The sequence below is a fragment of the Trichosurus vulpecula genome, chromosome 3 (genome assembly GCF_011100635.1).
Source record: "Trichosurus vulpecula isolate mTriVul1 chromosome 3, mTriVul1.pri, whole genome shotgun sequence".
Taxonomy (NCBI): Eukaryota; Metazoa; Chordata; class Mammalia; order Diprotodontia; family Phalangeridae; genus Trichosurus; species Trichosurus vulpecula.
Window position 1 is genome coordinate 98,954,469 of NC_050575.1, and position 17,920 is coordinate 98,972,388.

General features: G+C 45.4%; 1 protein-coding gene across 1 annotated transcript in view; it reads right to left on the minus strand.

Moving 5' to 3' along the window:
- Positions 1-7,666, minus strand: part of L3MBTL1 (L3MBTL histone methyl-lysine binding protein 1) — a 62,673-nt gene extending 55,007 nt beyond the window's left edge. Inside the window, exons 1-4 of the mRNA XM_036751680.1 lie at positions 7,589-7,666; positions 1,883-2,036; positions 1,135-1,349; positions 353-494 (exon numbers count right to left, since the gene is read on the minus strand). Coding sequence (XP_036607575.1) covers positions 353-494; positions 1,135-1,349; positions 1,883-2,009 — 484 coding nt within the window. The 5' untranslated portion in view covers positions 2,010-2,036; positions 7,589-7,666. The remainder of the gene's footprint in view (positions 1-352; positions 495-1,134; positions 1,350-1,882; positions 2,037-7,588) is intronic.
- Between the last annotated feature and the right edge of the window lie 10,254 nt (positions 7,667-17,920).

Sequence of the window (17,920 nt, forward strand, 5' to 3'; positions counted from 1 at the left end):
GCTCCATTCCTGGTCCCTGGGACCCTTAATCCACAGCCACAGGTGTCTCCATCTCCCTCCCTCCTCTAAGGTAAAAGGTGAACTTGGAGAGTCTTGAATTCAATGACCCAACCTCTCCTTCAATCCACCCCACCCCCCAAATGCCACACTCCTGCTCTGAACCTCTGATTTAAGCCCAGGGGAATCCCAAGCACAATGGATCCCAGGAAAAGGGAATCTGGACTCAGTAGCCAGGCCAGGAGCCTAACCGGGAAGGAGCCCCACAAAAGCCCCCCCCCACTTAGGAGCAGACAGAGCCTCTACCCTCTTCTCTGGCCCCAAGGCCCAGCATTCCATCTGGGGAATGCCCTACCCTGCATCTGGGAGGCAGCATCACCACCAACCACTGGGCCCTGAGGGGCTCTGTCTGGGTCCGAGTCTTCCCGGAGCAGCTCTGGGGAGGTTATCTTGTCTGTGCCCACCACTTTCAGCGTCCCATAGTCACTGATCCGCAGCTGGTGGAGAGAGGGGAGGGTAAGCTGGCGCCGATCGGCCCTCTTCCTTCTTGTTGCAGGCCTAACAAGGGTAACAAGCCCCCTTCTCCTACCTTCACACTGGCAGAGGTCTTCATGCAATGGAAGGTCCTGGGGGGTGGGGTGGGGAGAAGGCCTACTGGGGACTCCCAGAAGAACAACAAGGACCTTAGTTCAAGTCTAGGCTTCAGAAACTGAGTATTTGGGTGGGGGTAGCTAGGGCACGTGGACAATATCCTTGTAAATACTTCTGCCCCTCCTCTGGGCCCTTTAGGGGACAAGGAGAGGTGTTCTGCTGAACCCTTTCTCTGTCTCTTTTAAGTTGGGATCATAGGGTCATAGAGTCATAGTCAGCAGCCATCTCATCCAACCCCGTCATTTTATAGATGGGGAAATGGAGAACCAGGGAGCTTAGGTGACCTGTCCTCAGCTATACAGGTGTTGTGTCAGAAGGGTTGATTTGAACCTGGCTTCTCTAATTCCAACCCCAGCATTCTTCACATTGTATCCCATTGACATCACACCATAGTGAGCTTAGCCACCTCCCTCAGAAAGGCCTCCAGGCTTCCCACCACCTTTACACCCTGGTGGTTGAGGATACTTTCCTCACATACTGACTGACCCGTAGGTTGCTTCCAGGTAGGGAGGTTGCCCCATCCTTCCACTCAAGCACTCGGACAGTGTTGCCAGCCTGCCCTGAACTGAGCTGGGGGAGGACCGTGGCTGTGACAGGCTCGTTCCCTGGGATCCGCTCTGGTCCTCCTGCTCTTGTAGACTCCCTGGGGAACCGTGGGATCTCTAAGGTGTTGGTAGGGAGGCTGATGGTTGTGGTGTTGGCTGAGAGAAGAACATAGAGAGTGAACAAGCCCCCAAAGAGCCTTGTCATTCCTAAGTAAATCCCGCTTCTCCAAGTCCCACCATATTCCCTCATGTTGGGAGCTGGTGGGGACCATCACACAGGGCTGAAATACCATTTATCCCAATAACCTCTTGCCCACTGGATAAAATCTGGGAAGAAAGGGTTCTCCAGACATGGCCTAGAGATTTCTAGCCAGGATGCTGTCAGGGACTCAGGGAGCCCAAAGAGGGTGAGCTCAGGTCACCCCAGGGCTGGCCTCCCAGCTCTCTGGCCCCTCTGGTGGAGATGGGAGGACCTCATAAGCAGAAGCAAGAGAGGGTTTCCAGGAGTGTTGTGATCCTGGATATATTCAGAGATGCAAGACAACACCGCTAGAATGGGCATGTGTGGCTTCTTGGCTGACCAGTGGTAGGTTCCTTCTAAGCTCCCACCCTGCCACGAGTCATTGGAGGACAGAGGAAAGGCAGTGATGGGGCCCCTGGATGGCTGAGGACTTGGGGCCCAGGGGCACCTGGGATGATGAAGGTGGTGGCTGGCAGATGGCCAGTGCTGTCGTTGGCAACCAGGTGGACGCTGACCTCCCCAGCAGCAGTGCCCTTCAAGGTCCTCAACATCTCCATCTCCACTCTCCCATCCATGGGCCACTCAAGGGCCCCACCAGTCACCTGCATTTAAGACCCCCAACAGAAAAGGGACCATTAATTCAATGGAAAGCAGGCCCCAGAAGAAGTTTCAGCCCCAGGAAATGAGTTTCGCTATAGATGGGTGTGACTCATCTCTGTTGGCTTTTACCATAGGTATATTTATCACAGCATGTTGGGGTTCAAGAAAAACATGTTCAGTCTGGTGGTGTCCCACCCTAAGAAGGCCCCGTGGCCTGCCTGGGGAAAATCCACACAGGCCAGTTCTTTAGTTCCCAGTCCTATCCAGCTCAAGGATCAGGTGAGAAAGCAAAGGTGTTCATAGGGACCTTCGAAGCTATTCGAAGATCCCTGGTCTTGGGAAAGAGGGACAGGGTAGGAATGCATACCCATAGAAAAGACCTTGGAGGCCATTGTGTCCAACTCCCTTTACAGATGAGGAAACTGAGGCCCAGGGAGGCTAAATGATTTGCCCTAGGTTACACAGGTAAGAGAAAGGTAAAATTTCAACTCTGTTCCTCTGACTTCAGGGTCAGTGCTCTTTCTTCTGTGCTAGGCAAGAAGCATCGAATACTCTTCAATATTCAATCCAATAGAGCAAAGAGACTCACAGGAAGAACCTCTGACATAACTGGATGTACTCAGACACCAGGAACTTAGGAGCATGGCACCTCGCTACGAGGTTGCGTTTCAGGAGGGACGCTGAAGAGCTGGAGTAAATCTAAAGGATAATGGTGAGGGTGGGGAGGCAGGAGATCACGTCACATTTGGGACTGGTTGAAGGAATCAGAAACGCTTAGCTGGGAGAGGACCAGACACAGAGGTGAGACGTGAGCATGGTCTTCAGCAGCTCGAGGACTATTAAGACAAAGAGGGATTGGGTTCTGCATGGTCCCAAAGGGCAGACTGAGGACCAATGAGGAAAATTACAGGGAAGCAGATGTCTATAACAAATTTTTTTTTTTAACAATTAGAGCTGTCCAGCAACGGAAGTGGGCTGCCTCACGTTACTTATTGCCTATGTGACTTTGGCAAATGTAGAGGGTGCATTAAATGACCTTGGGGGTCCTTTCCAATTCTAACTCTACAGGCCTATGGCTCTCCATTACTGACAGTCCTCAAGAAGGGGCTGGGTGATTGCCTGTCCAAGAGATTGTAAAAGGGAGGTATGCTTTGGACCAGATGGTCCCTGAGGCCTCCTCTAGGTTTAAGACTCCAGCATGGCAGAGTAGATGAAGAGCCCCAAAGCCAAGAGGGTCATAGTTCAAGTTCCACCTCTGACACGGTCTGGTTGTGTGACCTTGGACAAGTCACTTAACCTCTTAGTGCTGCAGGCAACTTCTGAAGACTATGTAAACTGCAGAGAAGGTGCTGACCTGCCTTGGTAGAAGGAATTTCCTCACCTGGGAGTTCCTTATACAAATGAAATCACAGGTTTGAGTTCTATGAAGTAACCTGCTCAGGGCTCTAGGGTGAAGCTAGGCCTTGGGCCAAGGCCTTTTGACTTTGAGACCTTCCTATTACATGCTCTCTGTCCCTGCTACCTGCCTAGGTGGCTACAAGGCAACAAGCATTGGGAAGACAGTGACCAGTCTCCAATGATGACAACAGACAGAGCAACCTCTACATTGGCCTGGGCCAGGTAAGGTCAAGCTCACTGTGCAGGGAGGGTCAGGAACAGGAGGCCAAGGAGGTCAACCCTTGCCATATATGGTTAAAAAATAACCCTCTAAATCCCAACAAACACAAATCATTAACCTGAAACCAAAATACAAAGAAACTGAAGTTTCTTCCCCAAGAAAAGAAAGGCAGGTAGAAGGCATAGGAGATATATATATATATATATATATATATATATATATATATATATATATATATATATATATATATATATATATCTCGGGATAGTGGATAGTGGGCTCAGGAGATGGGAAGACCTGAATTAAATCCTATCTCAGTCACTTACTCTCTCTGGGCAAGTCACTAAGCCTCTCCCAAACTCAGTGTCTCACCTGTAAAATGGGGACAATCATAACAGCGCCTTCCTTTCCAGGGTCGAGACAAGGATCAAACAAGATAACACGTGTGACTCGCTTTATAAATTGCAAGTGTTAGCTATCTCAAAGTCTGACTCCTAAGCAGCTCCAGCTTAGCTCCTGGGGCACAAAGAAGAAGGCCTGGCTCTGGCTGTTGGATGTTCGTGATTCAAATCTAACCTGATCTCTAGGTTTCTAGGGAAGTATCAGTAGCAGCAGCAGCAGCATCCCTGGGGATGAGCCTTATCAGACTCAAGCAGTCACAAATCAGCAGGGACACTGTGTAAGAGAGAACAGGAGAATAATTGCCCTCTGGGAGAAAACCGTTCATTTTTTTAAGTGAATGGATTTTTTTTTAGGGCAGCTAGGTTCTAGTTAACATTCTAGAAAGGCATTTAAGTAAAAACGGTACATGGGTACCTTGAAAAGTAATTTGCTTCTCCAAACAAGCAGTTTAGGTAAGTGTATTATGAACTGATTCTCAGGAGGCAGAGTGGAACAGAGGAGAGAGAGGCCAGATTTGGAGTGAGAAGATCAAATCTCAGCTAAGCCACCAACTCAGTGTGAGACCTGGGAAGTCACTTTCCTCTCCTGAGTCTCAGTTTCTTCACCTATAAAATGACGAGATTAGAACAGATGAATCCTTCCAGCTCTAAATCTATGCTATTATGATCTGGCAGTAAGCCCATAAGCATTTATTAAGTGCCTACTACATGCTAAGCCCTCTGCTACATTCCTGGGAAACAAAGACAGAAATGAAAACCCCTGCCTCCAAGGAGTTTACACTCTACTGGGGTGAACCAACACGAATGCAGGTAAGTTAGTACAACATACATACAAAGGAATGGGGAGGGGGAAGCTGAGGGGGAGAGACCTAATAAACAGGGTCAGAAGGAACAAAGGTCAATGGCATTGAACTTCGTCCTTTAAAGACGCTGGAGATGTTCAGAAAACATCCAACAGCACCATCCAAGCGACAAGGCCTTTTTATCTGAGATGAAAAGAGGCCACCTCCTATCTGGGGAGGGGCAGCCTTTGAGAGACATCCAAGACTCTAGAGTCATGAAAGGGTGGCAGGGGAGAAGAGAGAGTTGTTCACCATATCTCAGATTCTTCAAGGGGGCTCAACACAAACTTAAAAGAGGTAAATTTAGGACAAAGCAAAGGAAGTCTGACCATCCTCAGCAGGGAATCAACTTATGGAACATGTTATCCCAAGAGGTGGGACAGGCTTTAAGACATAATTGGCTTTAAATAAATTCACAGAGGACAGATTTTTTTTTTAAATGGGAAGTTAGGAATCTTTGGCCATCTCTTTCCCCAACCTCCATTAGGCTGGCATAAAAAAATAAATAAACAGACCCTTTTCTACCAAGCATCAAAGCTCTGACAGATTCAGAATTCAGGGATTGAGGCACCAGAGGTCTGATTTTGATGTACTCAGCAGGAACTCAATAAATATTCATTAAAATGAATTCTTATTTATCTTTAACTCAGTTTAGTTACAGAATTTTGGAGTAAGAGAAATCAGGGGAGGCTTCAAGGAGGAAGTGGTGTCATACTTGGACTTGGAAGGAAGGCAAAGATTACAAACAACAGAGATGGGGAGGGGCACCCTTCACTCCCATTACTCCCCTGGGAAGTCCCCTGGGAGGTACTCTAAGCCCCAGCCCTGAGGTTCCCCTTTACTTTCCCATTTCCTTGCTCCCAGTTCCCCCAAATCTAGAATGGCCTCTCCCAAACCACTCCAATGCTGGAAATTCCTTTAAAGCTCAACTCTAGGAAGCCTTCCTTGATACACTGACTCGGTTCTGTCCTGGGACCTCACAAAACATTTTGCTTGTACCTCCCACCTCTTTATCATATATCACCTGCTGTTATTTTGCATTCCAGTTAATAGTATCATAGATTCAGGGCTGTAACAGACCTTAGGGGACCTCAAGTACAAATACTCATTTTACATTGATAGAGATTAAGGCTTTGAGGTCAGGTGACATCAAGGTCATAGAATAAATGGCAGACCTTAGGATGTGAATCCAAATTCAGTATTTTTCCCCCACTGCACCCTACTTACTATATTTGTGTATGTATCACACATGACTATGGTTTACTAAGTAACCACCTTTCAGAGCCTCAGTTTCTTCATCTGTAAAATGGAGGTGATAACAGCATTTCCCCCTCTACCAGTATCGTTGAAAAATATTTTATATAAGGGGTTTATAAGCCTGGAGGACCTATATAAATATTATTATTGAAATATGAGCTCCAGAGGCATAGCAATGTCCCCGTTTTCTCTAAACTTTTTATCTCCTCCAGAGTCTGTTTAATAAATGTTTAATGAATTGAATTGTCTCCCCCAGCAGGCTGTGGGCACCCACAATGCAGTGATAGTGTCCTAACGCAGATGGGGGGCCATAGTTCCCAAGGTTTCTGGGACAGTTGGGATTTGAAGAAAAGAAAGTTTACTTTGATCTTCTTATAGAAGAGATATCCACGCGTCAGCATTTGGTTGGGAAAATACCTACAGGACTCTTCCACCTGCTGACAAGGCCAAGGCCACACAGCAGGGCTCAGGAAAGAAGCGGGGCTTTTTGCTAATGGGGATGGGGGTGAGGATGGGCGGCCCTTCAAACCTGGCTGTGGACAGGCCCAGAACCCCAGCTCTTATCGCTCGGCATGCATCTGCTCCTCTCCTCCGTCCCTCCCATTTCTATCCCTTTCTCCCCTGCAAACATCAGGTAGCCTTCCTCTCCTTCTCCCCTCCCCCCTAGGAAAAAGGGAGATCGCTGCAAACTTCCCCTCCCGAAGGCTCCGGGCCCTCGGTCAGCACCCTCCGGCCGCACTCTGCCCAGCGCGCTCTGCGGGGACAGCTCCCGAGCCAGCGCCGGCGCCCCAGGCTCCGCTCCAGGCTCTCCAGCCCTCGCCCACCCGGAGCCGCCGCCCCCGCCCCGCCTTTGCAGCCCTGGCTCCCAGCCGTTATCATCCCGAAACCACTTTACTTTTTTTAAAACATCAAAATGGCGGAATTCTTTTTATTCCTGTCCCCCCGACACAGATCTCATTTTCCTTTCCCAGAAAAAAAAATCAAAGAAAGGGGGGAAAAAAGTAAGTTTGGGAAATGACCCATTTTCCAGAAAAGGAAAGATCTGCCCTCTCAAGCCCCCTCCTCCTCTGCATTAATTAAAACTCTTAATTGGTTGCATTAAAAAAACAACACACCCAAACTCTCCCAGGTTAGCCAGAAAACGCCCAGAAAACGGGCCCAGCCCCCCCTCCCTTCCCGCCCCGCGAGGCAGCCAAACCCACTTTCACAGGGATTTTCTCGAACATCTTCATCCCCCCCCCCCCCCACCCCCTTGCAAAAGACGTGCCCACGGAAGGCGGTCCTCTTGGCCGAGGCCGGAGCGGGGGCTGCTCAAAAACCCCTGGCCCGGCACGCAAAAGGGGAGCCGAGGCCCGGGAGCCCGAGAAGCCCCTCCGCGAGCTGCATTTTGATGATTTAAAGAGGTTTATAAATTACTTTCTTATCTGATTCCTTACCTACAATAACCAGCCTGTGGTCACTGAACGCTGAGCCTGCGGCTTCCCAGGCTGGGCGCGCGCCTGCGCGCACGGGGGGCGGACCCGCCTCCTCTGCAGAAACGTACGGGCGAGAAATTGACAAGCGAAGCATATTTAATATACACCGAGCTGGGGCGGGGGCCCAGCGCAGCGCCGAACCCCCGCCCCCAGCTTGGGCTGCTTGCAAAATGTAAACCTTCTGTTAGAACCAAGGGGCTAGTCGGAAAGATGTGCATCGGTTCAGGTGTCTGGGCGACGAGACTGGAGAGATTGCAAAGCGTATTTCAGTTCCGATTAGGAGTGGAGGTGGGGGTGGGGGCTGAAGGCGACCACCTGGAGTGCACGTTAAAGGAGCCTCCAAACCTGCGTCACGGCCTGCTGGTCAGGGCAGCCTGTGGTCTAAAGCGCTCAGGACGAAGCTTTCCTGATGTACAGATGGGTGCACAAGGGCCAGGCACCCAGAGTGGTGAGCTGAGTTTGGACTGCTTCATACCTGTTTCATCACACCTCACTTGGACAGTGGAAAAGCTCGGACGCCTAACCCCTGGTTTATCTAGACAATGTATGCCGATCCCCGAGACCCAAGGAGGAGTCGCAGATAGCTGTGGCCTCCCCTTCCTTGCCCCTCCAGCTTTAGGCCACAAACCCAGGATCTTTTCAGCTGCCCAGCTCAAAAGCCCAGTACAAAGTAGTTAACTCTCCATTTTGTTGCCCCATGCCCCGCTGGAGAGGAAGAGTCCTGAAAATTGTACTCTGTAGAATCGGCAAAGAGTTGGGGGTGTCCAGCCTGGAGAGGAAAGGCTTGGGGCAGGTGGAAGATGATCACTGTCCTCAGGATCAAATACCTGAAGGGTCCTTATGTGAGAGAGAGAGTAGATTGTTTTTCTGCAAGAGGATGGCTGTCGGGAAAGAGTTAACAGAGAGTTAAATATTGTAATTTTCAGGCCTTGCCGCAGGCCACTCAAAATACCTAGTCCAGGCTGGGACCTCACCTTAGCTGATCTCAGAATGCCTAGGAGCCCATCAGCTGCTGTTCTTATTTACCCAGGGCATTGGACCAATTCCTACCCTTGCCAGCATCTCTTCTCTCAGCCTTCCCTCTGATTCTGTAAGGCCACCGCTCTGCATGCCTTTTTCTTCAGCCCTCCCTATCCCCTACCCTAGTGGAAAACCATAGTATCCTGCCCACCATACACCACTCTGAAACTCAGTGCCAAATAAGGCAATAATCTTTGCACTGCCGCCCTCAAAAGATAATTGTGAGGATCAAATTAGTCCATATATAAAAATTTTTTATTCATAAAGTGTCATATGAAACCAGATCATTATTCACCCTTGTGCACCTCATAGCACCTGGCACACTGACTTACACATAAGTTCCCAATAAATATTTATTGAATGGATGAATCAGATGAATAGGATGGCAGAGCTGTGAGATGCCTTCAACCACATTTAGTCCAACCCTGCTCCCAATGCTGGACTGGGAAAGAAACAAGCCTAGAGGAGTCATTTGCCCAAGGTCACATAGCATTTTGGTGGCAGAACTAGGGCTAGAACCCAGGTCTCCTGATTCCCAGTCCAACGTTCTTTATACTACATTGCTGATTGGATGAGAGCAACCTTTTAATACAGGATCAGAGCTGGGCATGGTAACCCGTTTCTGTAGCCCCTCTTTCTTGGAGACTGAGGCTAATGAATCACTTGAGTTCTGGAGTTCTGAGCTATAGAAGGGCTAAAGCTGGGGTGTCTGCACTGAGTGCTCATCCATATGATGAACTTGCAGGAGCAGAGCACCACTAGATTTCCTGAGGAGGGGCAGGCTGTGGTTGGAAAAGTGGAAATTAAAGCTTCTCTGCTGATCAGTATCAGAATCAGGTCTATGAGTGACCACCACTGTACTTTCAGCAGTAATGGGAAGAGTATCATCATCATCATCATCAATTTAGAGCTAGAAGGGACCAAAGGAGCCATTTAGTTCAACCTCTTATTTTACAGATGAGGAAACGGAAGCCAAGGAAGTTAAAAGACACTTCAAGTCACACAGATTGTAAGTGGCAAAGGAGGGATTCCAACTCAGGTTCAGTTTTTTGCCTTCACTTCTCATCCCCCTACAGAAGTTATACTGGTTTGCAAGATTCCATCTGGTACAGGTTCACAAATGGCGTTCCACTGGAATAGGCAGTTCTGGGAGAGAGTCATGATGGCCACAGGACATTGGGGATTGACAGCTCAAAAGGGGAAAAAGGGAACAGCCCAGATTGGCAGATTGGTCCAGGGAGGAACAAAGCATGCCTGGGACAAAGCCCTGGCCACCCTGTGCTGGTTTAAAATCTGGCTTCATCAATAGCTTATTACCAGGCCCAGAAGGACTCAGTGGGAAGTGTAGATCATGTGTATGGTGGGAGAAGATAGAGGCATGTAGCCTGTACTCTGGGTCAAGGAAGAGAAAAAATGAATTTATTTACCCTGATCCAACTAGGAGTGAGGACACTGGAGTATTTGGGGTGGGGGGGGAAGAAGGAGGTGTACATGAATAAGCAATCTGACTGAGCAATTTTTTTGTGTGACAGTCAAGAGTGGTGTATATAGGCATGACTTAATAAAAGAACTGAAAATGTGTTGATAAGCCCTGGGCTTGTTGGATAAGAGTGGTCTTGCAAGAGTCATAATATTCTCCTTGAGGAGGAAATAGTATGTAGTGACACGTGACAACTTTAGTAAATAGCAACTAGGTGTGCAGGGAATAGAGAGCTGGGCTTGGAGTCAGCAAGACCTGAGTTCAAATCTAGTGCCGGACACTTACTAGCATCAAACCTTAGGTAAGTCACTTAATCTCTTTATGCCTCAGTTTCCTCATCTGTAAAATGGGGATTGTAATAGTACCTATTTCATAGGGTTGTTGTGAAGACCAACTGAGATATCTGTAAAGTACTTAGCACAGTGCCTGCCACATGGTGGGCACTATAAAAATGTTAGCTATTATAATTTTTAGGAGCAATTCAGAAAAGAAGCAGTGAACGGCAGGGAGGAGCTCCATCAAATGATAAAGGTGAAATAGAGTAGCAACAGCAAGGAGAGCTCCAGGACCAAGCCAAAGGGACATGGCACAGTTCCCTGGCTTAGAGCACACATTTCTAGGAGAATGGCTCACTTTCCTACTATTGTGAGAATCTCCTTAACTTTTTGCTATCAAAGGTTCTGCATGGGATATTTTTGGTAATAAAAATTATGCAAGTATGGCTCGAGTCCTCATTTGGTATATTCTCAGAGCAAGCATGCACCACAAATCAAATTTCAGATCATTTGAGTCAGAATAGAAAAGTAAAGAACAAAGAAAATAAAGCAATCAAATCATTCTCAGTCTGCTCCTCCACTCCACCCATACAAAAACAATACAATTTCTCAGTGGGAAGGAAAAATTTTTTTTTGAGAAAATATCTAAGGTGAAGTACCAAACTCCCTTGGCGATGTCCCAAAGTGTCCCTTATTCTTCTCTGCTGCCATTATTCATTCAAGTCTTGCTTTCTGTTGCAATTCTCTCATACCGAAGTAAACAGTCACTGTTTCTCCAGAGTTGTTACTGATACTTCTTTCTGTAGTTGCTTCTTCCGCAGAGGAGTATTATGACTCTGGTGAGACCATCCTGGGCCAACATACCTGGAGGCTGATTGATATATTCCTACTTTTTCTATGCATGGCCTGTACATAAAAGGGTTCCTCTGAAGCAGTTGTTAAGGCCTTGCTCTCTCTTCCTTTCCCCTTCATGGAAACATTACAATCTTTACTCCTAGCTGGGTTCAGATAAATGAATTCCCTTTATATCATTCCTAGTTGAGAGGGCAAACTGCCACACTCCTCCAGCCTTACAGTTATCATTCCCTGACCTGAGCTGCCTCTCCTCCCTTTTCACTAAGCCTTTCTGATGCTTTTCATACATCACCTTTCATTTCTCCTTCCATTCCTCATCAACATATATCAGGCAGCTAGAGCTTATACCACAAAATTGCCCAGAAGCTTCAAGAAGTCTCAGCGAGGTACTTAGTAATGTGGGTGTATTGGTAAGGCAAGATTCACGATATCGACAGTGACCATGAATATGCCTGTATAGATCAGAATCGCAAAATATAAGAGACTCTCCATATAGAAGGCAGAAGAAATAAAACATTTATTCAGACACCAGAGGATCAAATCCCAAAACCAATAATTCCAATTCAACATAGCAACAATTGTATCCCAAAACCAGTAAGTCAAGGTAACAGCAAGGAAATTAAAATACAACATCACAGCAAGGAGCCAAGCAATCCTGTAACCTTGCCCTCTGTTAGGGCCTTCCTGTAAACACTCACTCACAAATCCTAACTGTCTAATTGCCTGTGTCCTCTCCTCCCAAAGTTCTGAAAGCTCTTGTAGTTCTCAGAGCCCTTCCAGTTCTCCATCTCTCTTGCAGTTCTCTCTTCTTTTCTCAGTTCTGTCTTCTTCAAAGCTCTCTCTGTTCTGAGCTTAATGGCTACCCTCAGTGTATATATACCTTTCTTAGGGCCCAAGGACTTCACACCCAATCAGCAAAAGAGCACCTACTTAGAAAAAGGGTGTGGATCTTCCTACAAACAAGCCTCCCTTAACTAGCTCCATCTGAGGCCTATTAAATGGACAGGAAAGATCTTCGATCACATTAAGGGGGTTTAACACCACAGCGGGGGTAGGAGGCGAGAAGGAGCTAGTGACCTTTGTCCTGCATTCCTGCCACCACAGGAAAAGAAGCCCAGTCTTCCTTATACATTAAGCAGCCATAACTGCTTCACAGGTTAATCCAAGTCCCATGGGACTCTACACCTGCCTGGTTCACTCACCTGCACTTTGAGCACTTCTTTTCTATTTCAAGCTGTCCTTTTTAAACAGACTCAGGAGTTGGAAAATGGTGTAATTTACCTTAGAGATAGCCCTAGGCATTCACACTACAGATAACAGGTAACCCAAAAATAATTTATATTTGACTTTCATTCTGTTCCTAATTAGTCTCCTGGCTTCTGGGCTCTCCCTTCTCCATATTATGTTCTAAAAAGCTGTCAAATTTAATGTTCGAATGAAACAGGTCTGGTTGTGTCACTCTGGTCAAAAAACCTTCAGTGGCTCCTTATTGCCTCTAGAATAAAATGCCACCTCCTGCTTAGCCTGATATTTAAGCACTCTCCATTATGGCTATAGGTGTTGAATCATCTAGGATTATACTTCAAGTACTTCACAGCATTTCACAATTAGAAAGGGCTTCAGCAGTCATCTTGTTCTGCCTCTATTTGGACAGGAATCCCCTCTAAGACATCTCCCAGTGTTGATTGAGCCACCACTCAAAGACCTTAAGTGAAGGAGAGCTCACCGCTTTTCGGGGCAGTCAATTCTATTTCTGGAATAGTCGAATTATAAGGAAGTCTTTTCTTAAAAGTGTGCAGAGGACCCACGTTTCTACATAGTGACTGGGACTAAGATAATCCCCCAATTTAGAGGAAATTTTACTGGAACTAAATTGCCTCCCAGAAGCCTGTGGGTGGGTTCAGTCTGTAGCATGGCAACACCACCCAGTTTATACTCTGATTGGGTAAGCTTGTCATTAAACAAGAATGTAGAGCTGGCTGGTATGGATTCAGCCGTGGAGAATCTGAGAAATGGTGGCAGCCATGTCCAGATCATACTAACGCCATGGATGTGAGACAAGTTATCACAGGGAGTGGAAATGGTAGAGACATGGAAAGATGGAGCAAAAATGTTCCCTTTCGATATTCAACAGAGAAGTTAACAGTTCTGGGATTGCTGCTGTACCGATGAAAACCAATAGTGTAGTTCCTATGCCAAGAAGCCACTGTTCCCAACATTGCTGCTGGGGAGAATTGGAAGGAGAGGTAACTAAGGAGAACCTGCTGTGCACACTGGTCACTTTCACTTTGCTGTGTTTAGACCGTGTCCCTCCCCTGCCATTTTGGGTCGATAGAGAAGTTAACTGGGAGCTGACTGGCACTCTCCGGAGACATTTGGGGATGGCAGCTACTTGGGAATGAGTACCAAGAGTCCTACTTGATGCAACTGCTTGTTATTACCTCATCATTCTGTTTTAATTAAGTGTATTTGCTCTGAATTCCTGCATCATCTGGATGGTCTGGTACAGAGAGAATATCAGTGGGGAACTTGGAGCTGTGGATTTGAATCAGTGAGGAACCAATGCATTTGGGTGTAGTTAAAATGGAGGGCAAATCTAAGAGCACTGGGCAACACTGTAGAGAGTGGAAATCTGTCTTTGCACATTCTGCTACTAGTTCTTGACTTGCGGGGTCCAGTGTAACAAGCTTAAAGCTTCCTCTCATGAAATCCTTTTAAACACTGAAGTAGCTAGCATGTTCCTGACTAAGGCTTCTCTTCTCTAGGTAAAATATTCCCTGTTACCTTGACTGATTTTCATATGGAATGGTCCTCACTCCCCTGTCCACGATAATAAGAGTAATAGTTAGCATTTGCATAGAGTTTTAAGGTTTGCAAGGCATTTTACATATCTTATTTCATCTGATGTACACAACAATTTTGTGAGCTAAGTGCGATCATTACCCTCATCTTACAGATGAAGAAACTGACACTGAGAAAGGCTGAATGGCCTGCCCAGGCTTACAGAGATGCTAAGCGCGTGTTTCAGGCAGGATTGTGAATCAAGGTCTTTCTGACCCCAAGTCCAGTACTCTATGTACTGTACCACTTAGCTGCCTCCTTGTAGCTTGTCAATCTCTTTCTTAAAATATACCACCCAGAACTTACATCAAACATATGTCAAATGTGTTCTGAAGATGTAAGAAAACAATGGGACATTTACCTCCTTCATTCTGGACAATACGATGCAACACACTAAATATTTATTAAGCACAGGGCCCATAGGGCAGCGAGGTGGTGAAGTGGATAGAATACCAGGCCTGGAATCAGGAAGACTTATCTTCATGAGTTTGAATTCAGCCTCAGACACTTACTAGCTACATCATCCTGGGCAAGTCACTTCACCCTGTTTGCCTCAGTTTCCTCATCTGTAAAATAAGCTGGAGAAGGAAACAACAAACTGCTCCAGTATCTTTGCCAAGAAAACCCCAAATGGGGTCATGAAGAGTAAGACATGACTGAAAAATGAATGAACAACAAGGTGTGCCACTGTGCTAAGTGCAAGGGAAACATGAAAAAGAAAGATTCCCCTCCCTCAAGGAGCTTACAATCAAATGAAGACAACACACAAAAGGAAGCTAAGAAGGGAGAGGTGCAAAGGGTAGCCAGCACAGCGGTATGAGGAGGTTGAGCAGAAACCAAGCCAAGCAGCTGGTGACAAATGAAAAATTAGCTCGGCTCATCTTTCTCAGTTCAAATGTGGCCTTAGACACTTACTAGCTGCGTGACCCTGGGCAAGCACTTAGCCCTTTGCTTCAGTTCCTCATTTGTAAAATGAGCTGAAGAAGGAAATAGCAAACTACACCAGTCTTTGCCAAGAAAACCCCAAATGGGGTGACAAAGAGTTGGACACAACTGAACTCCTCCACACATTTTTTAATTTGCATCAAGCTGGACTACTCACTGTCTTCATAACATATTCTCAACGTTCCTACTTCCATGACTGCTCATGCTATTACTTCTACCTGGAATGCCCTTCCCACTTTTCTGCCCAAGAAAATTCTACCTATCCTTCAAGGCTCAGCTCAAATATTTTCTTCCCTTTAGTCCCTCAACAGAACCCTAATAGCACTTTATTTGTATCTTTCTTAGGTACTTACCACATTTTTCCAGGTATTACATTTTTTTGGGCACATTATATCCCCTATATGAGACTGTAAGATCCATGAGGATAATATCTTTGTCTAATCTACTTTTATGCCCCCATTAGTTACACAGGACTCTAAAAATAGTACTACAAAGCTCCAGTAGAATTGCGAGTTTATTCATGTGGATATTTCCTCCAACAATAGAGATCATAACCTATTCATGACTACCCATCCCATGTGATACTGGTTCATATCTACCATGACTTTGCTACAGGGAGTTCACTCAATATACTGAGGACTGTCCTTACTTAAGTGGTGTGTATACGTGTATATATGTATATGTGTGTGTGTATATATATGTATGTATGTGTGTGTGTGTGCGCGCGCGCACATACAGACATATACTCCCTGATGAACATACATATCATGATATATTATACATTTTATTTTATAAATATATGTATGTTTATATTTGTGTATATATCCCTAATTTTTACATAGATATTCATTATGGATGTATTCATTAGGAAGTGACTGCCAGATTGACTGTCAAATAGGATAGAAAATTATTATGGGGGGTGGGGAAGTGGGGTGGGACACAGGGAAATTTCTACTTCTATCATTATTTTCCTCATTAATCCATACTTCTAAGAGTAAGGCACCACATATAAAAAAGAATGAGAAGGCAAGATCTACAAAAAAAATCAGAAATTAGAAGAAGAATTTAAATTTGCTACTTTAGAAGCCTTAATTCTATGACTAACAATGAAGCTAAAGAAAGAATAAATAAGTATATATACAGACCATGAATTAAAGAATAAAATTTAGGATAGGTAGAAAAGCAAAAGAATTAGTGAAGAGAACAAGGAAAGAAATCCTTATAGAAAAATTTAAAGAAAAAACCTTAACAGACAAAAGAAGTTAGAGGAAAGGATGGTGGGGCAGAGTGGGAATTCTGAATTAACTACTTAACTAAGAGGGGGAAAGGAGGGAAAAAAAGATTTAGATAACCAAATAAAAACAAGAAAGAAAAAGATATAAATAAATAAAACACCAAAACTAAGTAAAGTACTGACAGGAGGAAGTAGGATTAAAGGTGAGAGGAAGAGAGCCTGTGGGAATAGAGTTTCCTCGAAGTTTATTAAGCAAAACCAATAATAGGGACAAACTACTGACTTAAAAGAGGAAGGGAATGAAAATAAAAACATAGTAGAAAGACAGAAGAATATCAGGCCAACTCTTAAATTTAAATATGAATGGATTAAACCATCCAACAAAATCAAAAAGAGTAAGTAACAGATTGGATAAGAAAACAAAACTCCATAATCCATTGCTTTCAAGAAATGCAAATAAAAAGCAAAAATATACATAGAATAAATATAAGCAGCTAAAACAAAACTTGCTAGTCATCAGGTGAATCCCCAAAGCCATAGTTGTGCTCATGTTTTCAGATAAAGCAAAAATAAAGATTCACTATATAGAGATAAATAAGGAAATTATGCTAAGGAACTACTGACAATAGGCTCTTTTGATTCTGAATTTTTTCTCTTTCTCTCTCTTTTTTTTCCCCCAAGATTGGGTCTCCCTGTCTGTTTCAACAATCCAGCTAGCAGCTGCTGTGAGGGTGTAAAGCCAACAACAACCAGCTCACAGAATGCTGCAAGCCCAGGCACTTTTCATCTGCTTTACTGAGGAAAGCAACGTTAAGGGGTTAACAATCTTACTTTAATCCAGCATACAAATATCATTTACTTAGTTCAGGGGAAAAAATCAGCACCCTGAATTACAGACCAAATACAATTCGTAGTTATCAACATGTGAGTATTCAGCTGGGGAGCTCATTATAATGGCTGACCCAGAGTCATGCACCACTCCTGCCGTGGCTCAGAGCTCTGAGGGAGAACGCTAACCTCTGTGCTCATATATCCTGTTCAGGGCCCTGAGGGTCCTGACCTCACCCAGGCTGGGCGTGGAGAAGTTCCCCACCCCCAATATCACATCAGATACAAATCAATGGCTCCCAATTGTCTCATCGTTGAGAAATACAAAAACATCCCACTTTATGTGCCCCAAACAAAGGTCAGAATCATTAAAGCAAAAAGTCCCATCTTAATTACTATTACACTATCTCACCCAAGCCTGAAGTGCAAGAGCCACACACAGGCCCAATTCCAATTCTGATTGTCATGGAAGCTTTGATCTGCTCTGTTTTTCCAACCTGGGCCCTTTGCCCCTCTTTAGGAAGCCTGGTTGCTCTCCAATCCAAGGAGACTCACCATTTTGGTGCCAGACTCAATACAGATACCCAATGAGCTTTAGCCATACTGTTTCTCAGAACTCCTACACTCAAGAGATCCATAGCCGCAGCAGCAGCCTCATTATACATTGTTTTTATGCATTTTCACTGGTTGTCTCCCATGCCTGGAATTTTCCCTCTTCTTATCTCTACCTCCTGTCTTCTTTCACTTCCTTTAATTCTCAGGTAAAATTCAACCTTCTACAGGAAACCTTTCCCATTCCTTAATGTTAGTGCATT